Here is a 21,003-nt window from a genome sequence, read left to right as displayed (position 1 = left end):
TTCTCTGTGTCCCAGATTAAGAGATTATCATTTTGAGTTGCCTCATTGATAACCTTATGGCCCCAGGATCTGCAGGGCATTTGTTCACTCCCCAGAGGTGGTATGTAACACAGGGTCAGTTTTCCCATGGTTTTTTATTTCTAAAGTAAACAGTAATAAGCACCATGTATATATTATGACAACTATTGTTATCGAGTCCATAGAAATCAAGTAGTTTTGCAGCCTGAATTTTAAGTTTACCAGCTTCCTATATAACAAATCACCATTTGTTTGTATTGCAAAATTTTGTTGTGATACATGAATTACGAAATAGTACTTCATCATGCCAGAGAATGAAAAATTAACTCACCTTTACATTCATGGTATCTGGAGAGCACCCTTCTGGTCATTCTCAAAGAGAACCTTGAAAATATGTGTAACAGTGCACAACAGCATTAATGTGGTGTACTTTAATTCATTAATTCCTCACTTAGGACCATGTTGACTCTTAACATATAATTCTTACCACCTTTTCACAGCATTAAAAAAAAAACCTAGTAGTTCTTGAATTGGTGAATTAGGATAAGAAAGGTGATTTTTAAAGTTAAGATGAGAGAATTGGGGATCATTTGCCAGTTGCCTTTATTCATGCTATTTACTTTCACCTTTTTGCACAAATTTCCTGAACCATCTAGAACATATTCCAACATGTATGAAATCACAGAAGAATTCACAGATCTTTTACGTACTGAAGTATTGATAAATTAGACTGTAGAAATGGGCATTTTTGATGTTCATAATACAAATCTGTGTATGAATTCAGAGACAACAGTCAGACATATGGGTATAATTAACATAGTATGATTTCTGGAATGTAGTAGAGAGAGTGTTTGATCTCAGGAGACCTAAGTTTGGATTCTGACTCTCATATGCTGTGCAGCTCACTTTAGTTTTCTGGGCTTATAATTTATAAAATCAGATGATCTCCAAAGTCCCTTCCAGCTCTTAAGTTCTTGTGACCTGCTTTGCCTGCCCATTCGTGGCAGATTAGAAGCTATGAATTAAAAGGTCTGTATAAGAAGGTGCCACTAAAAGTAGGCATGAAAGTAGTTTCCTCATCTGTACAATGAAGTGTCTGAACTCTTTTAACTATAAGGTCCCTTCTATCTCTGTAGTTCAAAGTTGGAAAGCCTCATTTTATAGTGGAGAGAAGCGTGGTGGTATCTCTGAGCTATGAAGAAAAAAGGTTAAATATTTTTTCTATATCTCCTGTTTAGAACAGTTACCATCAGAGGATGATCTGCTTACTGTGTTTTACTTCATGAATGTTCAACTTTTCTGGGAAATTCATTAATTTAAAACACCTCATTCCTTGATTTAGATCAATGATATAGTCTAGTAACAAAGGTCTGAAATGAATGGAAATCCTTTTTTAAAAAAAAAATTGATAGACAAGTCCCAATGATGTATTTGTAATAAACTTTTTTGGTTAACCTTTGCTAACATAATTTCTTATTTGTGAATGTATTCTCTAAATGGAAATATTTTCTTTAAACCATATCATGTCACACACACCAATAAAAGTAATTAAAATTAAAATAATATTAACTAAGCAGAATTAAACTTCCTTACAAAGTAACTGATGCTTTAACTTGGCAGATAAAGATAGATAATAGATAGAAACAAATTCTAAATAAAGTATAACATTGTACATTCATCTTAATAAAGCAAGTCGAAATATTGGTCCATGGACTTTAACAAAGCGTATAAATCTATTGTCAAACTGTGGACACATTAATCTTCTTAACTGAGTGTATAAAACAAAAAATACATGTAACTAACCTACATCTTTAAAAATCTTACAGCTTAGAGAATATCTTGATGTAAAAAAATTTCTTTTAAGATGCCATTCAGAGAAGTTACACTTATGTAATTAGAAAGCTGTAATTTTGCAGTTTCTTAATGATCTATTTTAGGATTTTTCAAAATTGGTTATGTTTCCCTCCTATAATTTTAATAGGTACACTAGGCCTTCCAATGAGGGGAATGAGCAACAATACCCCTCAGTTAAATCGCAGCTTATCACAAGGCACTCAGTTACCAAGCCACGTCACGCCAACAACAGGGGTACCAACAATGTCACTTCACACGCCTCCATCTCCAAGCAGGTATTTATTAGTGATCTCAAATATTTCATTAAAATCTATATCTATATGTCTTCATGTAGTGGTATCACTAGGTCTATGTTTATTATCTTATGTTACAAAAAAGATAATCTATTAATATATCTGCAGACTTGTGGATATGTAATGTAAATAACTTTGGCTTTATTTTTAAAAAATAAAGAAACACTTTTTTTTCTGGTCAAATGCTTTTCATTGAGGCAGGGAGTTGATGCACTATCTTTATACTTTCTCTTAATTTAAATATTTGTATTTTAGTAGAGTGAAACATTTGCATAATATATCTTCCCTTATAGACTTAAGTTAAAAAAAATGAATAGTGTGCATAGAATTAAGAATTTAAAATGAACATATTCTTTTCAAAAGGAATTTGATGCCACAGGATTTATTGCTTCATTTTGTTTTGACACATTAGTGATTCTAACAAATATCTTCCCCTCCATCCCACTTCCTCAGTGTGTACCTTTCTCCCAAAACAGTTAAACAAGGCTGAAATGATTGGGTCTAAGAGTACATGTCACTTTCCATTTTTGTAGTTTACCATTCATTAACGGAGAATAAGAACACATGCTTTAACTTTAGAAGGGTCATACTCTCAGGTATTTCATATCATAGTATTCTCTCCATGATTTATAATTAATGGCATTTTATGTTTCATCTTCCCCTAATTCCTAACATGATTTGCCTGTTCTTCCACCAGTGTCTAGAGAAAGAATATGAAGAGTTTAGTAAATATGAATGATAGTTTAAAAAAATACACCGGGGATCTAGATTATGACATAAATTTTTGTTTAGAAATTTAATGAGGGATTCTCAAGACTCTACCTTTTATAAACAATTTTCTTTTTTTCAGGGGTATATTACCTATGAATCCTAGGAATATGATCAACCACTCCCAGGTTGGTCAGGGCATTGGAATTGCCAGCAGGACAAATAGTATGAGCAGTTCAGGGTTAGGTAGCCCTAACAGAAGCTCGCCAAGCATAATATGTATGCCAAAGCAGCAACCCTCTAGACAACCTTTTACTGTGAACAGGTAAAGTAAAGTAGATCATATTGCATGTGTATAAATTGTCTGTGTTTCTCTTTTGGCTTATTTCCAGCATTGTTATTAATGCTGACTACTCTGCTCATATGTTCAATTGTTCATCTGTGAATTCATCATGGTATATCATCTCATACTTGTGATCAAAGATTTCATTTTTTTTTCCATCTCAGTTCTGCCGAAACTCCCTGGCCTTAGGGTTTTTTTTCCCCCCAGGAGGGGTAGGGGGTGTGGAAGATTGCTTTATCATATTCAAATATCCATTTTTATAAACAGTCAACAAACATTATTAAATGAGTTCTGTGGTAAGTGCTGGGAATAAAAAGAAAATAAGTTTTAAAAAGTCTCTTCCCTTTGAGGAGCTTACCTTCTATTGGGGGGAAATAACATATATAAATCAGGCTGGACAAGATAAATATATAATAAAGAGAAAGTAACTTTAGAGAAGATGGTCCTAGAGGTTAGGGGACCAGGAAAGGCCTCTTAAAGGAGGTAGTGCTGAAGGGGAGTCTTAGTGCCCAGTATCCTAAGAGCAGATGTTGGGACAAAGAGAATTTTAGGCATTAGAAACAGCCGTCACAGAGACATGAAGATAGGAGATGAAGGGCCTTATCTGGCTGGAGTGTGTGGAACGGGGTAGAATGGAAAAAGAAAGTTAACACAGGGCTAAATTATAAAAGGCTCTAAGTTACAAACAAAAGAAATTTGGGGGGCTCGGAAATGATAAGGAGCCAATAGAGTTTATTGAGCAGGGGGATGACATGGTCACATTGGTTAGTGGAGGATGGACTGAGACAGGAATACCAATTAGAAGGCTATTGCTCTGGTCAGTCAGGAAAATCTGTACCAACTGGTACAGATAGAGAGGATACATCTATGAGAGATGTACTAAAGAAAGAAATGATAGAATTTGACAACTGATTGGATAAGTAAGGTAAACAAAAGAGAGAAATCAAGGATACCACTGAGGTTTTGAACTTGGGTGACTGTGAGGCTTATGGTTTTCTGGACATATAATATGAAATTTCAAAAGAGAAAAGATCGTTTGAGAGAAAAGATAGTAAGTTCTGTCTTAAACATGCTGAGTTTGAGATGCGTGTAGGAAATCTGACTTCAAAATGTCCAACAGACATTTCCTAAAGCAGGACTAGAGCTCTAGACATATAGGTCTCAACATACAGATCTGGCAGTCATCTGCCTAAACGTGATATTGGAACCCGTGAGAGTTAACGTTATTGAGAGTTAAATCATCAGGCAGAGAATACAGGAAAAAAAAGCAGGGCCAAGAGAAGAGCCTTGAGAGATACTCAAAAGTTAATAAGCATGACATGGATAGACATCCAGCAAAGATCCTACTTTTCAGTCAAACAAGTAGGAGGACCAAGACAGAACAGAACCACAAAAATCCAGAGAGAAAAGACTACATAAAAGAAGGTGGCCAGTGTTGTGCAAAGAAGAGATCATTGGTAACTTTAGAGAAAGCCATTTCAGTTGAGTGACGAGGTAGAAAGCCATATTGCAGAGAGTTGTTAGAGGCAAGTGAGAAGAAAATGAGAGCCTCTAGTGTAGATGGCTTTCTCAAGAAGTTTAGCTGAGATGGGGAGGAAAAATGTAGGTCAATAGCTGACAGACTTGTCAGAATCTAGTGAAGGTTTTTTGTTTGTTTTTTAAAGGATGGTGGAGAGTTGGGCATGTTTGTAGGGAGCAGATTAGGAGAGGCTGGGAAAGATTGAAGACTTTAGAGACAATGAGGGTGCTGATAGAGGCAATTTAATCTACCGGAGAAGATGGAAGGGAATGGAATATTGATTCCACCTGTAGAGGAGTTGGCCTTAGCAAGCAGAGGGAGATTGGAGTGAAAGGCGAGTTAGTGGGACATGATGTCAGAGGATATGAGATAAGGAGGAGGGGAAAAGAGTGAGTTCTTGGCAAATGGCCTCAATTTTTCAGTGAAAGCAAAGCTCTTCCATAGATAAAGTGAGAGTACTGAGAAGAAAAAGGATTTGGGACAGCAACTATCGTGAGTGGAATGGGAAATCAATTGAGGGTAGTAGGATTCCTGTGCTGTAGCAAGGACTTGGCTGAAATCAGCTGGCATGAATTTATAGCATACCCAGTCAGCATAGTTTTTTGATTTCCTCCAGGTCTGTGCAGCATCACCTGAGAAGGAGGGAAAGCGGCAGATAGTGGGAGTTATCTAGGGTTGACATTTGACAGGTATGAACTCTGATAGCACCAAGAGCCAAGAGATTCAATCAAAGAGACTGTTGTTAAGTTGATCCATCCAGGTGTCCTGATTGAGAAGGAAGAAGAAATAGCTAGAGCAGTTATTGTACAATACTCAGGAGTGGAAGGAGCTTTTTCAATAGATTACCAGTTTTTAGGAGATATGTTTAAGTGTTCTATCTTACTTTTGAGTTGGACCTGTGGCTTCATTCACTCCCAGTGAGGGGAATCCTCTACTGATGCAGATTGTCAGCTGCTCTGAATCTTAGCTTCTTAAAGAGCTTCCTGGAGCATTTAGTTGAACTCCAGATATCCTGACTCCAAGACTCATTCTTGATTCACTGTGGTGAATCTCTCTTAGAGTTCCCTATATCATTTTTGCAAACTTAAAAAAAATTAACATTGAATGATAAAACCTTATTACACAAAGAAAGCTTCAACTTGTAGCTATAATGAGAGGTACAGAGTGAATGAAGTGTTGACCTTAGAGTCAGGAATTATGCTCTGCCTCTGACATATACCAAGTCATTTAAACTCAGCCCCCTGTTCAACTCCCCAATTCTCTACTTTGCACAGCAAATACCATTCTGTATTGGTAGAGGTGTTTATATACCATGAGTCCTATGTACCAGTGACATCACAGATCTGGTTCAAAAAAATTGGCGTTGATTATCATCATATATCATCATAAGTTAGAATCATGGCTGTTGCTGGGTTTCATCGAGTAAATTTTGCTGGTAAGTTTTTCCTTTATTAAAACCTGTGTTATCACAAGTCTTGCACTTTCTGTTTAACACAGAATGTTATTTAAGAGAATTGGTGATTTTCAAACCAACCCTCTAGACTTCTTAAGAAGATGAGGGTTCTAAGTTTACCACTACCTAGCTTTGGCAAATTAGACAAGTCTCTTCTTCAGGGCTTTGCTTCACCAGTAAAATGGGGTATGTCATATCTATCTCAAGATGACCTAATGTGAAAGTGGCTTTTTTCACTACAAAATTTCTCTATAATGTATGAAATTATAAGGTACGTGTATTCCTTTCATTGTCCCAGTTAAGACTCACCACTTTGCTTTTGGGAATTATCAGCTTCCTGAAGGTGAAAGTTTTTTAGTTTTAGTTTTGTCTTTTAAGGCCAGGTTTGTAATTTTGTATCGAATGGGGCAAGTGTGTGATTATATTGGTACTTCCATTTTTATAATCTCAAAAGGGAGCAATAGAAATATTTACCCACATTTAAATGGTTTTCCAGTTTGGATGATTTAGTTGTGTCCTGTCAATAAGATGAAACTTTCTTAAAACAGTAGTACTTTATTAAGTATCAATTGATTAATGTTTGTAAAAAACAATTGGTGTAGGGAACTCCGGGGTGAGGAAAGAATTTCAGAAGGCCCTAACATGATCATGTTTTATTCCACTTTCTCTTTTATGTTTCAACCTTATAAATACTTCAAATGTTTCTAGGTAGTTAGCACAGTTCCTCTTTATTCTTCATTCTACAAGTTCCTATCATTTATACTTTAGTTTTATAGTCAATTCTTTTGTGATTTATTGCTATCTGGTATTTTATATGCTCTCATCCCTTTGCAGTCTTTTTACCTATAGTATTTCATCCAGTCTCATAGCCCTTTATACTGTGCTTTTGTACTTATATTTCTAATTTGTATCAATTTGTCTTTATACTTGTTTTAGCTCATCCTACTAAAATTTTTTCATGTTGAGGAAGTCACAGATGGCAGAGTTGTTAGAGTGCTGGACTTGGAGTCAACAGGACCTGAGTTTAAATCCTGCTGTAGACACTCAACTAGTTCTGTGCCTCAGTTTCCTCATCAGTAAAATCTGAAAGAGTAATATGCCTAACCTCCCAGGGTTTTAATGTGGAAAAAATGAGATCCATCTGTAAAGTGCTTTGCAAATCTAAAAGTGCTACATAATTGCTAGTTATTATTATTAGGAGTGTGCTGGTAAATAGTTAATGACCCACCCTGGAAAAAAATGTACGTTACACATTTTAAATTTAATTTCCATCGTTAACATTTTCTTTATCACTTTAGAAAACAAATAAATCAAGGCCTGATTTGTAGTTTTGCCTATTTCTGATCTATACATGCTCACATTGAAAATTTAACAACAGGCTTCAAAGCCAGTTTGAGCTATCTCCAGCAGCACATCCCGTGTTATTTTTATTTATTGTCATTAAAAATATATTTAGATGTTTTAGCCTTTTGTATAGATAACTTCTAAATGTCACATATAAGGCTCAGAAGTGACACTTTAAGTATCTCCTATATTTATTAGCAGATTTTCTCATCTATGAAACAGTTGTGTTTCAATACCTTGCATTACCAATTTAACTATATCTTTCAAAATCTGCCATTGGCTTGCTTCCTTCTAGTATGTAATAGTCTAGCTACATATTTTGTAAACACTTTTACTTCCCTTTAACCTCACAAGTATAGATTAAAAGAAAGCCTATTGTCATTTACATTATAATCAACTTATAGCATTTTTCCAATACTAGCTAGAAAACCGGTGAGTCATCTGATCACAGTGAACACAAATAGTCTTAAGTAATGTATTGTCAACATAGAACTTGCATTATTTTTTTTAAATTACAGTTCTTAGTTATTTGTAACCTAAAGGTTACAAATTGAATTTAGTAAAATAAGATTAATACTAGTTCCCAAAGGTGATGTAATCTGAAACAAGGAAATTAAGAGTAAGCACTTGTTTGTTTTCCTCAGCTGAATGTTAGTCTTCTTATGTTATATCTAAAACTATTTTCTGTGTATCTAGTATGTCTGGATTTGGAATGAACAGGAATCAGGCATTTGGAATGAATAACTCTCTATCAAGTAACATTTTTAATGGAACAGGTAAGCTTCTTTCACAAACAGTAGCCTAGAAGGAAAAAAATACTCTGCATTATTGAAGCATAAAGTCATTTGAGTTGTTCATCTTGATACGCAATATTTTTAATATTATGAATTGGACTTCACAATATTTTGATGTTACCATTTATTTAGTGGCAGTAGAGAGAGATGCTATTTAGCTACATAGTATATGTGTTATGTTTGCTTAATACATAAATTATAGTAGTATATGGGCAGCTTTTAGCTATCCATATTATCAGCACAATTAAAAATCTCATCCATACCAGAAGTCATTGCCCTTCAGAAGCTGTTCTCCCCACCATGACTGTGGAAAAACAGTCTTTTAAAAGCTATAAAAAGTTTACAAAACATGGACATTGGATCATGTATAAGGTTTTCATAAGCTGAATCTTTACTGCAGTTATTGAAAGAAAAATAAAATTGTGTTACATTGAAAATTGTTTGTGTAAATGTTAACCAAATTCTTTACTGTGTAATAGACTGTTTAGTAACAGAATACACTGACTCCAGCTTGCCTCTAATGGAAGGTAAAGGCAAGAACCTCAGACTTGAGTTGATCTCTAACTGGGAGGATAGGAACCAAAAAAAAAAATTAAGGAAGGAGAAAAATTCAAGTTAAGGTTGAAATAAATTGAAATAGGAGAAAGGTAAGAAAATAGTGGGTGAGATAGAAGCAGAGATGAGGTGGTTTTAGCCTGAGCAGGAAGAGTAGAATGAGTTAACTTTTTATAGAACTCTAAAACTTTAGAAAATACTTTATATAAGAATAATTTCTTTTAAATGAAAGAATAGTAAAATTCTTTGAAAAGTAAAAATATTATTGAAATATGAAATATGCAATTTATATATTGCCATTTTATATAGTTTATAATATACTAGTATTCTGTGAATAATGTTAGAGTACTGTAAAATTTTGGAATAACTTTTAAACATTTGAACTAAGTCTGGTACATTTTATGCTACAAAAATGATGTATAACTAAAATGATAATTTTTTTGTCAACTGCTAACTAATAAAAAGAAATCTGTCTTACTGTGATCTTTTACATATTTTTGAAAAATTACTTAAGTTAAGCTTTCAAAGAGAGGCATCATCATGGTTTAGTGAATAGAGGGCTGATGTTGGAAGTAGGGAGGAATTGGTGATTTTCATCATTGTAAAAGAATTTCTATATGCAGAGTGCCCCAAATAGATCAAATCAGTTACAGGCCTGGGAAAAAAATAAGACAGTCAAGCTGTAGCACAAAATTTTCTTTAACTTCTGAGAGGCTTATCTCTAGGGTGACCGTAAGGTGATGAAATTTTTTCACTCATGGTAATTATCTGAAATTATATCTACAGCAGAGTTGTGATCTGCTTTTGTAAAACAAGTCTGCACACCCACAAACTCATGAATCCTCCAAGTTTTGAAATAACAAAGAACAGAGGAAGTCTATAAAGAATGCATATCATCTGTCCTGCATTCCCCTTTTTAAATCCTCCTATATTTTTATTACTTTTATTGCTACCTGAGATAGTTATAAGTAGACCCATAATTATGAATTTAAAGTAAGAGATTGCCACTTTAAAAGAAAAGTGAGCTTTGTCAGTTTTGCTGATTAAGAATTTTTGTCAACAGCATCATCCTTAAAGTATCCATTTTAAATCTAAGTAGAAAATAATTTAACTTTTTACTTTGATGTAGTTTTCAAACAAACTGTGCATTTCCAGTAATGTAGATAGTAAACTCAAACCTTGGTTCTAAAGTTTTATTAATTTGAAAAATATATTGTTTTATGCTTGAATGTACTTTGTCCTCATATACAACTCAATTAGAAACAATTGGTGTAGTATATTTTAAGCAGTTATTTATAGTAGTGTTTAAATTTCCCACAATTCTGTTATTGCCTAAAAACTACAATCTTAGGATATTTTCTAAATACCCTTTATTAAGTGTTTAGTACATCAGGGTTTTAGGAATTTGACATAGGCCAAAATGTTTTGTGTTAGATAACTTTTTATTTTTTTGAAGTGGTATTTTGTTAACACCTAAAGATGTGAAATCAAACCCCAGCTATTTTGTAAGCACAAAACGTCTTCTCTATCCAGCATTTTGCTTAGGTGGGTAATGATGAAGCCTAGTACAATGTTTCAAATAATATCCATGCAAAATAATATTGCTATTTGGGTTTTTATTATTTGGTTACTTAAAATCATGAGATTTTACACAAGTGCAAAGATTTATAACTTACATATTTTGTTATTGTTTAGATGGAAGTGAAAATGTGACAGGATTGGACCTTTCAGATTTTCCAGCACTAGCAGATCGAAACAGAAGGGAAGGAAGCGGTAACCCAACTCCATTAATAAACCCCTTAGCTGGAAGAGCTCCTTATGGTAAGCCTGGGAGAAGTGGGGGAGGACTGTTAAATTGGCAAATCAAAAGAAATTTCAGTGAGTTTATTTCAGTTGATTAGAATAATTAGTATAGAAAGTCAATGTATTTAAAATGCTTTTTAAAGACACCTTATTGATTATATTTGCTTCAGAATTTTGATATCTGGGGCAGGGAGAAAACCATAAATGTGAAGATATAGTTAGTGAGGCATAGACACCCAGCAGGAGTTCCCTAATGACCTATATTCTGATTTTGTCTTCTCTTTGCTCTGTCCTGTACACGTAGTTGAATTATTTTCCCAGAGAAGATATTCAATGTTAATCAATCAATACCCATTTGTTAATAAGTGTTTGCTAATGGCCAGGCACTGTGCTAGGTGCCAGGGATACAAATAAAAAAATGAAACCATTCCTACTTGAAAGGTACTTATGATGAGGAGGTAAGAAGTGTCTTTGTGTAAATATAATCTACAGTAAATTAAACAGAAGGCAGTTTGGGAGAGAAAGCACTAGAAATTGGGGGAAATTAGGAAAGACTTTGTGGAGAAGGTGATGCTTGAGCTTCTTCTTAAAGGGGTTCTCTGTGATGGAGGTGAGGAAAAGAGTACATTCCAAGCAGGAGGGAAAGAAAGGAAGGGGGAAAGGAGGTGGACTGTGATGTGTGAGCTTTGACTGCATCAAGTGAATAATTGTCCGGAAATTATTCTCCTTGTGCAGGAAGCTATTTTGTAGTCTGCATAGATTAGAAACATAGAATTTCAGGTGCCATATACCTTAGAAAACATCTAATTTAATCAATCTAATCATCTCCTCTTTCCCCAGACAAGAAAAGGGAGGTCCAGAAGAGGTTAAGTTACTTCCCAAAGGGCATACAACTAGCAGTGCGCTACATATGCACTTAATAAATATTTTTTGGATTGAACTATTGGTAGCTACCAGTGTAACCGAAGTATAGTTCAGATCTCCTATAACCCCCTGTTCATATCTTAGTGAAAAGCTAAATTACAGAATGACAAACCTGAAGGGTTAAAATTGAAACTGGCCCAATAATATAATATATAGTTAATCCACATAGAATTGATAGGCAGGTGATAATCATGCATGTGTGGTGTGAGTTCTTTTGTACACTTGGAAAATTTATACTCTTGAAAATTTTCTCATGTAGATCGTGAGTAGAGATAACTTACTTAAAAGGATAGGTTCCCATCCTACAGCAAAATCCTTTAAGATTTCTACCCAAGAAGGATTTCTAGGACCTCCAGATCATGAAATAGAGAAATATCTTTTTCATAGTAGGAAGTATACAAAACAGTGTTCCATAAGTGAGGAAAATTAATCTGCCCAGGAAGTTGAGTACCTAGCTATCTAAATTTTAATTCAGACTCTAATGTCTTTAACCTTTCCTCATAGGTCCAATTTTTCATCCCTTTAATCATTTCCGTTGTTCTCCTTGGACCATCTCCAGTTTCTCCATATCCTACTTGAATTGTGGAGCCCCAAACTGGACACTGTACTCTATTAAGGGCCTGACCAATGCCAAGTATAGTGGGAGGATTACTTCCCAGTTCTTGCATGTTATACATCTAGAACATGGAGTCCAAAGGAAATCTGAAATAATGTGGAGTTGTTATATAATTGATTGCAATTTTCCCACCCTGTAAGTCATTTTCAAGTAGAATACTGGCATGTTCTTTTTAAAATTACTTTATGCATTTGTGTTTGAAAGCTAACTAGTGTGTATATTATCTAGTTAACATTTTAAAGAAAGCAAGTTTTTTTTAAATGAAAGAATTACTGCTACTGTTGCTGATATCAGATAATATTAAGCACCTGTAATATGGCACTGAACTTGTGCTGCAATGCTACCATTGACCTCCCTTGTATTATTTTATGGAGAAAGATATTAAGAGATAGGTCAACATTAAAATAAAACATTTTTGTAGCAGGATTCTAAATATTAAATTTATAAAGAAATACATAGTCATACCTTGTTCTTAAAAGCACAGATATTTTTAAATATACATATATGATCCATTTCATTAGCATAAGGAACGTTAAATTTTAATAATTTATAGCAAAATGTTGGTCCTTGGGATTTTTTTAAACATCTGTAATTCTCTGTTTTCATTACCTAGTTGGAATGGTAACAAAACCAGCAAGTGAGCAATCCCAGGACTTTTCAATACACAACGAAGATTTTCCAGCATTGCCAGGCTCCAGCTATAAAGATCCAACAACGAGTAATGAGGACAGTAAATCTGTAAGTAACTGTAAATTGTTATTTAAATTTATTTTGTAAGTGGCTACTCTTTTCTAACTGTATTTGGCATTTTGAAGTCATCGTATATAAATACATGTGTGTATATGTATATATCAATGTGATTATATATTATTATAAAACTACTTCTCTTAAGAAAACTCTTTAATAGGTAAATTCTTAGTAATGTAGAAAATATAATTTATCAGAAGACATTATTATTCTCTATTTCCTATCAGTTTGCAAATTGTTGTTGATCTTCTCAAGAGTTAATTTAGAATTTTATTGTAGTGCCTGTCACCTGGAGCCTTTGGTGTTTGAAATATCACATCCTTTTAAGGAGCTATATTTTTCTGGAATGAATTTTCTCTTTGGAAACTCTTTCTACCATTTCTGTTTCTGAATTGATTCAAGAAAATAGGCTTCCTATTTCTGGTTTACACAACGTACCTATTTTGTTCACAGTTTGCGAAGTATCTCTTTCACTGAAAATATTATTTATTACCATAGTTGAAAACATAAGGGGATTAAGAACAATTTAAGAAATCACATGTTCTAAGCAGTAGTAGTGATTATTTATGGAAATACATTAGATAATTTGTTTTTTTTCTAATGGAGAACCTTTATAAAATTGTGTTTAAAGTTCTCCCAAATGCGTAGCTATCCACATAATTTTTTTTAGCTTCTGGACTTTACAGAGAAATGTGACACTACTTATAGATTTTGTGCTTTAAAAAAACCTTAATTATTTTAAATTTATTCAGATATTTTATGGCATGCCGTGGAGTCTTTAGAACAGGGGTTCTTAACCTGGTGTCCATGAATAGATTTCAGGGAGTCTATGAATTGTTGTTTTTAAAATATTTTGATAACTTTGTAATCCTAGTTTAGTTTGTACATTTCAAAAGTTCCCAAAAGGTATCCATAAGGCTTCACCAAACTGTGAAAGGGTCCATGACATAAAAGGTTAAGATCCAGTTCTAGAGGTTCAAAGATGGACTAGAATGCTATACCTTATGAAAGAGATAACTTGCCACTAACTTAACTGTGATTTACAGATATATTTAAATTGTGGTACCATTCATATAATGAATATTTGTTAAATATGTGACCTTGTTTTTGCAGGTTGCAAACTTCATATTCACTTTTGAAAATTCTTTCTTGTTTTAGAATTTGAATACATCTGGTAAGACATCTTCAAGTACAGATGGACCTAAATTCCCTGGAGACAAAAGTTCAACAACACAAAACAACAACCAGCAGAAAAAAGGGATCCAGGTGTTACCTGATGGTGGGCCCATATAAGAGACAGTTTAACAAATTTTTCAACGTATTTTTGTTACTTCTTTTCCTTAAAAATAAAGTCAATGTGGTGTTCTTATCTAGGTCGGGTTACTAACATTCCTCAAGGGATGGTGACGGACCAATTTGGAATGATTGGCCTGCTGACATTTATTAGAGCAGCAGAGACAGATCCCGGAATGGTACATCTTGCATTAGGAAGTGACTTAACAACACTAGGCCTCAATCTCAACTCTCCTGAGTAAGTCTCTTTTCTCAGTAAACAAAAACATTTTAATATAGCTGTGTTGCTTTTCATGATAGCAGATTCATTTTGGCTCTATGCTCGTGAAAAAAAAAGAGTAAAGCTGTCTTGCAAGTTAAGCATTGAAATGTACTGTCAATGAAATTAAAATTTTCTTTTTGGTAAAAATAGCCCTAGCCCCATACATTTTAAAGAAAGTTATTGGGGTAGCTAACATTGTAAGCTTTCCATCAAACTAGCAATTTGTAGTTTTCCCTGTGGGCATTACAGTAGCTTTTTGTAAATGTCCTTTCAAATAAGATGTACTCATTCATTTTTCTTTAATACATGAACATTCTAGATCTTTTTATAAACTCAGAAAATACTATTTTTTAAGCTGAAGTTTCAGCCTCTACCAAATGGCTCCTTTTCAGATGCCCCAATAACTGCTATTCATTAATCCTTTAAGTATTTTAATTTGGAGTCCTATTTGTAATCCAAAAGTCTTAATTTAACAATATGGGATCTGAACTTCTACTAGATAATTGCTGTTTTAAATTGACTCTTAAAAAATTACAATATTTTATATAAATTTGACTTCTATTACTTTTGTTAACTAAACTGAGAATTTATGCTATTTCTATTGTATTAGTCCTTTTATGATAAAATTAACTAAGACATCAGTTGTCCCATATTTAGTTTGGCAAAATGCTTAGAGAAACATGCTAAAAGTAGAGGGGAGTCATAATGCTTGAGTGAATAGAATACCAATGAATGTACCTCACAAAAGTTGGAAAATTACTTTGATTATAAAAGTAGGCAAGTTATATAGAGATTAAGCCCCATTTGTAAATTGTTATATAATTTCCTCCTCTCTCCCCCCACTCCCCCACCATAAAAAAATAAAATAAAATTTCAAATCTGACACATACCTTCGGGAGCTATTTTGTGTTTATTATATTTCTAGGGTTAATATATAAAAGGAAAAATATCCCTTTATGTTCTGATCTTTATTAATTTTTACTTCTGCTATTTATTTTATCAGTCAACAATTGGAAGAAGCTTGTATCTTGATTTAATTCATAAATTCAAATCCTCCAAATTCCAACAGTGGAACTTAGTGCCAAAGATATTAAGAGCATTTGTTAAATAATTATTGTTTAGTATCTTTTCCCCCAGATTCGATATTATGGTATTATTAAGTCCTATATATATATTTTTTTTTGAGGAAAAATTTACTAACTTCATAGTAATTTTTGTTTTCCTGTTCAGAAATCTCTATCCCAAATTTGCATCACCCTGGGCATCTTCACCTTGTCGACCTCAAGACATAGGTAGGGGAATCTATTCACATTAAAACTTTTCCCCTCAATTTTACCCCCAATATCTGTAGATAAGTAGGTAATCAGCAACCCCCCCTTTTTTATTATATAGACTTCCACGTTCCATCTGAGTACTTAACGAACATTCACATTAGAGATAAGGTGAGTATGCTTTTCTTCTCCTTAATCAATGTAAGTTTAATTATCTGACAACTAAAACATTTCCTATGGTTTAATGCTACATTTCAAAATATGCCTTTTTTAATTTTGTAAAATTATATTTAATGTCCTCGTGTTCCTTTTTTTCCCCTTACACATCCAAGTGGTTTCTTGATGACCCAGTATTATTTGTAGATACTGATATTATGCTTTCCAAAACAGTAATGGCATACAGGCAGGCCCTCTGCCTATTATGCACACAAATGTAGCAGTCTTTGCCCCTTTAATTGACAAATTTTTTCCAATATTATATTCTCTGGTTCTTGAAAGTGAACATTTTTTAAGTGACTTTTACATATTGTGGCTTTAAATGAATGTTGTGTGAATATACGAAGGGTCTTTGTCTTCATAGATGTATTAAAATCCTGGTGTGGAAACTCCCTCTACTACCAGAGATTGCAACCCAACTATTATTTATTAAATAAATAAATTATAGGGAATTTTCTGGTGCATATAGAGGGTAAATGACTTGCCCAAATTAAAAAAGCTAGCAAGCATTAGAGATAGGATTCAAACCCAGGACCTCCTAACTCTGAGATAATTCTTATCTCCTACTTCTGCTACCTCTGTTAATGGATGTCATATGCTTAAAAGTTCAGTTATGAAATACATTTTCTCTTGTCTCATTATATGATGTTTTCTCTTGTCTAGTTATAAAACCAGTATTAACAGATCAAAGCTCTAATCTGTTTCTAAGAAGGAAGATAGTATTTTAAATTTTAACAATAGAGAATGTAAAATTGAGTTAACCCTTTTTCAACAACATAAGCAGAAATATGGTGGGGAGGAGGTCAGTAAAAAGTACTGTTTTAGATTTTATAACAATAGAAGAGTATAGTGGGGAAAATTCTTTGAAATTAAGTGATAGGCATTTAAGCAGGAACAAATGTCAGCTATTTCAAAACTGTTTGAAAATTCTTTAATTTTGTGAAAGACAGTTGATTCAAACGTACCAAAATCATGAACTGGCAAAGAAACTGATCCTAGTTTTCAAACTAATTCTTTCAACAAATAACTGAGTTCTTGATCAATAGGTGATATGCAAAGGTTAATAAGATATTGCCCTCATGGAGTATATGGGCTAAGATGGAATAAACAAAAATACAGATAATTAGAATGTAGACTTTTACTTGATAACATAAATAATTAGAGAGGTATGAAGAAAAATGCTATTAGTGCTCAGGGGAAGTCATCAACCATGAAGTCAGGTACATTTTGTGGTATTTGAGTTGGGTTTTAAAGGATGGGGAGGAATAAATAAATAAAGTCTTCAGGCTTAGAAGGAATTTTAGCAAAGGTAGGAGAATGATGGGGAGTACAAGCTTAAGGAGGAGAAATGAGATAAGGCTAGAAAGGTAAGATGGCACCAGATCGTAAGAGCCTTTGATTACTAGGCAAAAGAGTTGCTTCAAAACCAGATGGTACAAGTCCTTCCACCCTTCATCACTAACAATAATATCTAGTAATGGCCCCAGTCTTTTATTTTTAACATCCAGCAAATTCATTCTCTTTCATCTACACTGTAGTTTGTTGACATTTGCCACACAGATCTAGAGTTGAAAGGGACCTCATAAGTCATTTGGTCCAACCTCTTTGTTTTCAGATGGGGAACATAAGGGAAGAAAGTGGATGAAGTACCTTTCCCAGGGTCATATAGGTAGAGACCTACTGTAGTAGAGCTGAGAGTTAAACTCTGGTTCTCTGACTTCAAAACCCAGCACTCTTAATAATGCCTCATATGCTTTTAGAAGAACTCCTCAGTTACCTCCTAGAGGAGGAGGGGGACATTCTAGATTCTAACACTCCTGGAACAGCCATCCCCACTGCACTTCCTCCCAGCACCCTGTCCAGCCTCCTATCTCAATCTCAACCATTTATCTCACCTGAGCCTATCCCTGGGCTGGTGTTGTTAGTCCCCATTTCCCCCCACCCCAGTTCCGTCTTTCCAGCTGAACCTGAACTCCTGAGATAATGAACACATTCCATAGTGATTAACAACTTCATATCCTATCATACCCTACCAATCCCAGTGATTTCTGAACCCTTGGCTGTCAGTGTTCAAACTTAGTTCTCAGTCCTACCATGCTCTCTTATTCCCATCCTCCTCAACTAAACACCCCCCTGCCTGGTCGCCCCCACTTCCCACACCTCCTCTACTATGTTCTGTGGAATTTTTCCTTCTTAGGAAACAAGCCTGCTTTCCTTTAAATCTTTTCCTTTCTCCTTCTATCTTGCATTCACTGAGATCTGGCTTCCTTCTGATGACACAACTTTCATGTTCATCTCTTCAGCACTCGTTGCACTTTCACTAATATCCTCTGGAATACTTCTTATTCCCCATTGTCACTTCCAGGTTCTCCCTCTACCACTTCACAAATTAACCTGTCCTTTAAAGTTCACTCAATCTGTATTTACTGCTGGGTCAAGATTCTGGTAGCTATTTTCTTCAGGACACTCTTCTTTCCTTAGTGAGTTGAGTGCCCAAGTCACTGTCTTATCTTTCTTCTCCTAACTCCTGCTCTTATTGTAGGGGACTTTGGTATCCCTAACCTCTTAATTCAACTCATTTCCCTAAACTTACTTCTGGGCCTCACCTCAACTGTACACAGATAGTAATTACCTTATCTTGCCATTGTCTGAAATTTCCTTCTCTGATCACAATTTGTTCTCATTCCACTTCTCCTTCTGCCTTACAACCCCAAACCCTGTCCTTCATTCTCACCGTGACCCCCCAATGCCTAGACCCCTCATTCTTTTCCCCAGGCCACCATCCCTACACTGGTTATATTCTCTTCCCTTCCTCATCTTGACCTGTTAGTGAACCAGTTCAACTCAAAGCTGTCCTCTATTCTCCAGTCTCTTCATCCTTTATCCTATGGTTGATCTTGCCCTGCCCAGCCTCAGCCTAGGATTATTCCCACTACTTTTCCTCCTGTTTACATGCTACTGAACAAAGTTGGAGAAAATCACAAAACCATGTTGACTGGGTGTACCATAAATTTGTCATGATTATTTTCAACTGGACCCTCACTCACCATGGCAAGGCAATCCTTTTTTACACTTTTCTAATTAATCCCTTTTGCCCTCTCCTGACCTTTCCATCTGACAACCCTGCCTCATATTTCACTGGGGAAAAAATAAAATTATTTGCTGAGAGCTCCCTCTTATTCTCTCCTCATTGTTTCTCATTTCAAGTTAGTCTTCCAACACCATCTCAACTTCATCCTTGTCTCAAGTGATGAGGTGGCCCTTGTTGCCAAGGCAAACCCTTTACATGCATCCCATTTCTATGCCATCTTTTCTAGCAGATTAGTTCCTCTGTCATTCCTACTGCTTACAAAGAAGGCTGTATCTTCTTCATCGTCAAAATATTTTCACTTTAACCATCCGTTCCCACTATGTGTTGTCATATTTCTCTTCCTTTTAGTGACTAAATTACTTGAGAAGACCTTCAATAAATAGTGGTTCCATTTCCTTTCTTCTCACTCTCTTCTTAAATCTGCAGGCTAGTTTCCAATCTCTTCAATAAATTAAAACTTCTCTCTCCAGAGTTACCATTGATCTCTAAGTTGCCAAATCTAATGGTCTTCTCTGAACCCATTAATCCTCCTTGACCTGTCTGTAGCTTTTGACACTGTCATTTACCCTTCATGATACTCTCTTTTCTCTTGGTTTTCTTGACAACATTACTCTGTTCTGGTTCTCACCCTAGCTGTCTGACTGCTTCTTCTCAGTTTCCTTTGCTTGATCTTTATCCATGCCATGTCTCATTACCACGGTTGTCCAACGAAGGCTTCTATCTTGGGTTCTCTTCTATTTTCTCTGTTCTATTTCACTTGCTGACCTTATCAACTCTCATGGATTCAATTATCATCTCTATGCTAATGATTCTCAAATCTACTTATCCAGACCTAATCTCCCTGCTAGACCTTTAGTGCCGAATCTCCAACTGCTTATTGGATACCTGGAACTCTATGCCCCAGCATATCATGAAATGAACCATTGTTTCCTCTCTTCTCTCCCCCAACCATAAGCTCTCCCCTCCTTCTAATTTTCCTGTTACTGAATGGGGCAGCGCCAACTTCCCAGTCACTCAGGCTAATAATCTAGATGTCATCCTTGATTTCTCTCTCTCAAACTGGTGCCAGAACTTACCAGTCTTCACTGTGTAATGTCTCTTTCTCTATATATTCCTTTTTCTCTCTTGGCACTGCCACCACCTTGTTGCAATCCTTCATCACCTCACATTTAGACTAGCCTCTTGGTTGATCTTCCTGCTTCAAGTCTTTTTCCCACTATAGTCTATCCTCTCAGCTATCAAATTGCCCTAGTAAGTGAATAATAGTCATTCCCTGTCACTTCCAAGATCATATATAAAATCTTTTGTTTGGCCCTTCATAACTTGGCCCCTTCCTGAATCTGTGTAGTCTTATTCCCTCACTGTCATGTTTACTGGCTGTCTTCCATGCCTAACATTCTCACCCTCCATCTCCTAGCTTTTCTGATTTCCTTCCAGTCTCAGCTAAAATCCCTCTTCTACCGGACAGCTTTCTGAAACCCCCTAAATCTGAGTGCCTTCCCTCCATTGATCATTTCTGGTTTATCTTTTACAGTTGTTTGCTTGTTGTTTCCCTGTTAGACTGTGAGCTCTTTTGTAGCAGCATCTGGTTTTTTTTTTCTTTCTTTGTATCACCAGAACTTAGCATAATTCCCTGCCTATAGTAGGTGCTTATTAAGTATTTTTAATTGACTAGACAGTGACTTTCTCTGAGGAATGAGAAATGTTAGTAGCAAAAACATAGGACTATTTGAAGACTAAACCTGAATAAGAAAGTATGACATTGGTACATGAAAAGATAAACATATTTTTACCAGATTTTGTAGGGACCAGATTAGTAATTGCTTAGATTTTGGATCCAGAAAAACTATGCATATAGGGTCTTTTGATCTGGAAAGTTAGAATGACTGTAGCTCTCTG

At 35.0% G+C, this 21,003-nt stretch overlaps 1 protein-coding gene across 7 annotated transcripts in view; it reads left to right on the top strand.

Moving 5' to 3' along the window:
- Positions 1-21,003, top strand: part of CNOT2 (CCR4-NOT transcription complex subunit 2) — a 187,616-nt gene that overhangs the window by 155,212 nt on the left and 11,401 nt on the right. For all 7 annotated transcript variants that reach the window (XM_036760299.1, XM_036760298.1, XM_036760293.1 and 4 more), the window contains 9 exons: positions 2,000-2,147; positions 3,016-3,198; positions 8,229-8,308; positions 10,577-10,702; positions 12,838-12,962; positions 14,130-14,250; positions 14,346-14,502; positions 15,757-15,818; positions 15,919-15,968. In XM_036760299.1, the coding sequence (XP_036616194.1) occupies positions 2,017-2,147; positions 3,016-3,198; positions 8,229-8,308; positions 10,577-10,702; positions 12,838-12,962; positions 14,130-14,250; positions 14,346-14,502; positions 15,757-15,818; positions 15,919-15,968 (1,035 nt within the window). In that variant the 5' untranslated portion in view covers positions 2,000-2,016. The remainder of the gene's footprint in view (positions 1-1,999; positions 2,148-3,015; positions 3,199-8,228; positions 8,309-10,576; positions 10,703-12,837; positions 12,963-14,129; positions 14,251-14,345; positions 14,503-15,756; positions 15,819-15,918; positions 15,969-21,003) is intronic.

This window comes from Trichosurus vulpecula, chromosome 5 (genome assembly GCF_011100635.1).
Source record: "Trichosurus vulpecula isolate mTriVul1 chromosome 5, mTriVul1.pri, whole genome shotgun sequence".
Classification (NCBI taxonomy): Eukaryota; Metazoa; Chordata; class Mammalia; order Diprotodontia; family Phalangeridae; genus Trichosurus; species Trichosurus vulpecula.
This window is presented reverse-complemented; position numbering and strand designations above follow the sequence as displayed.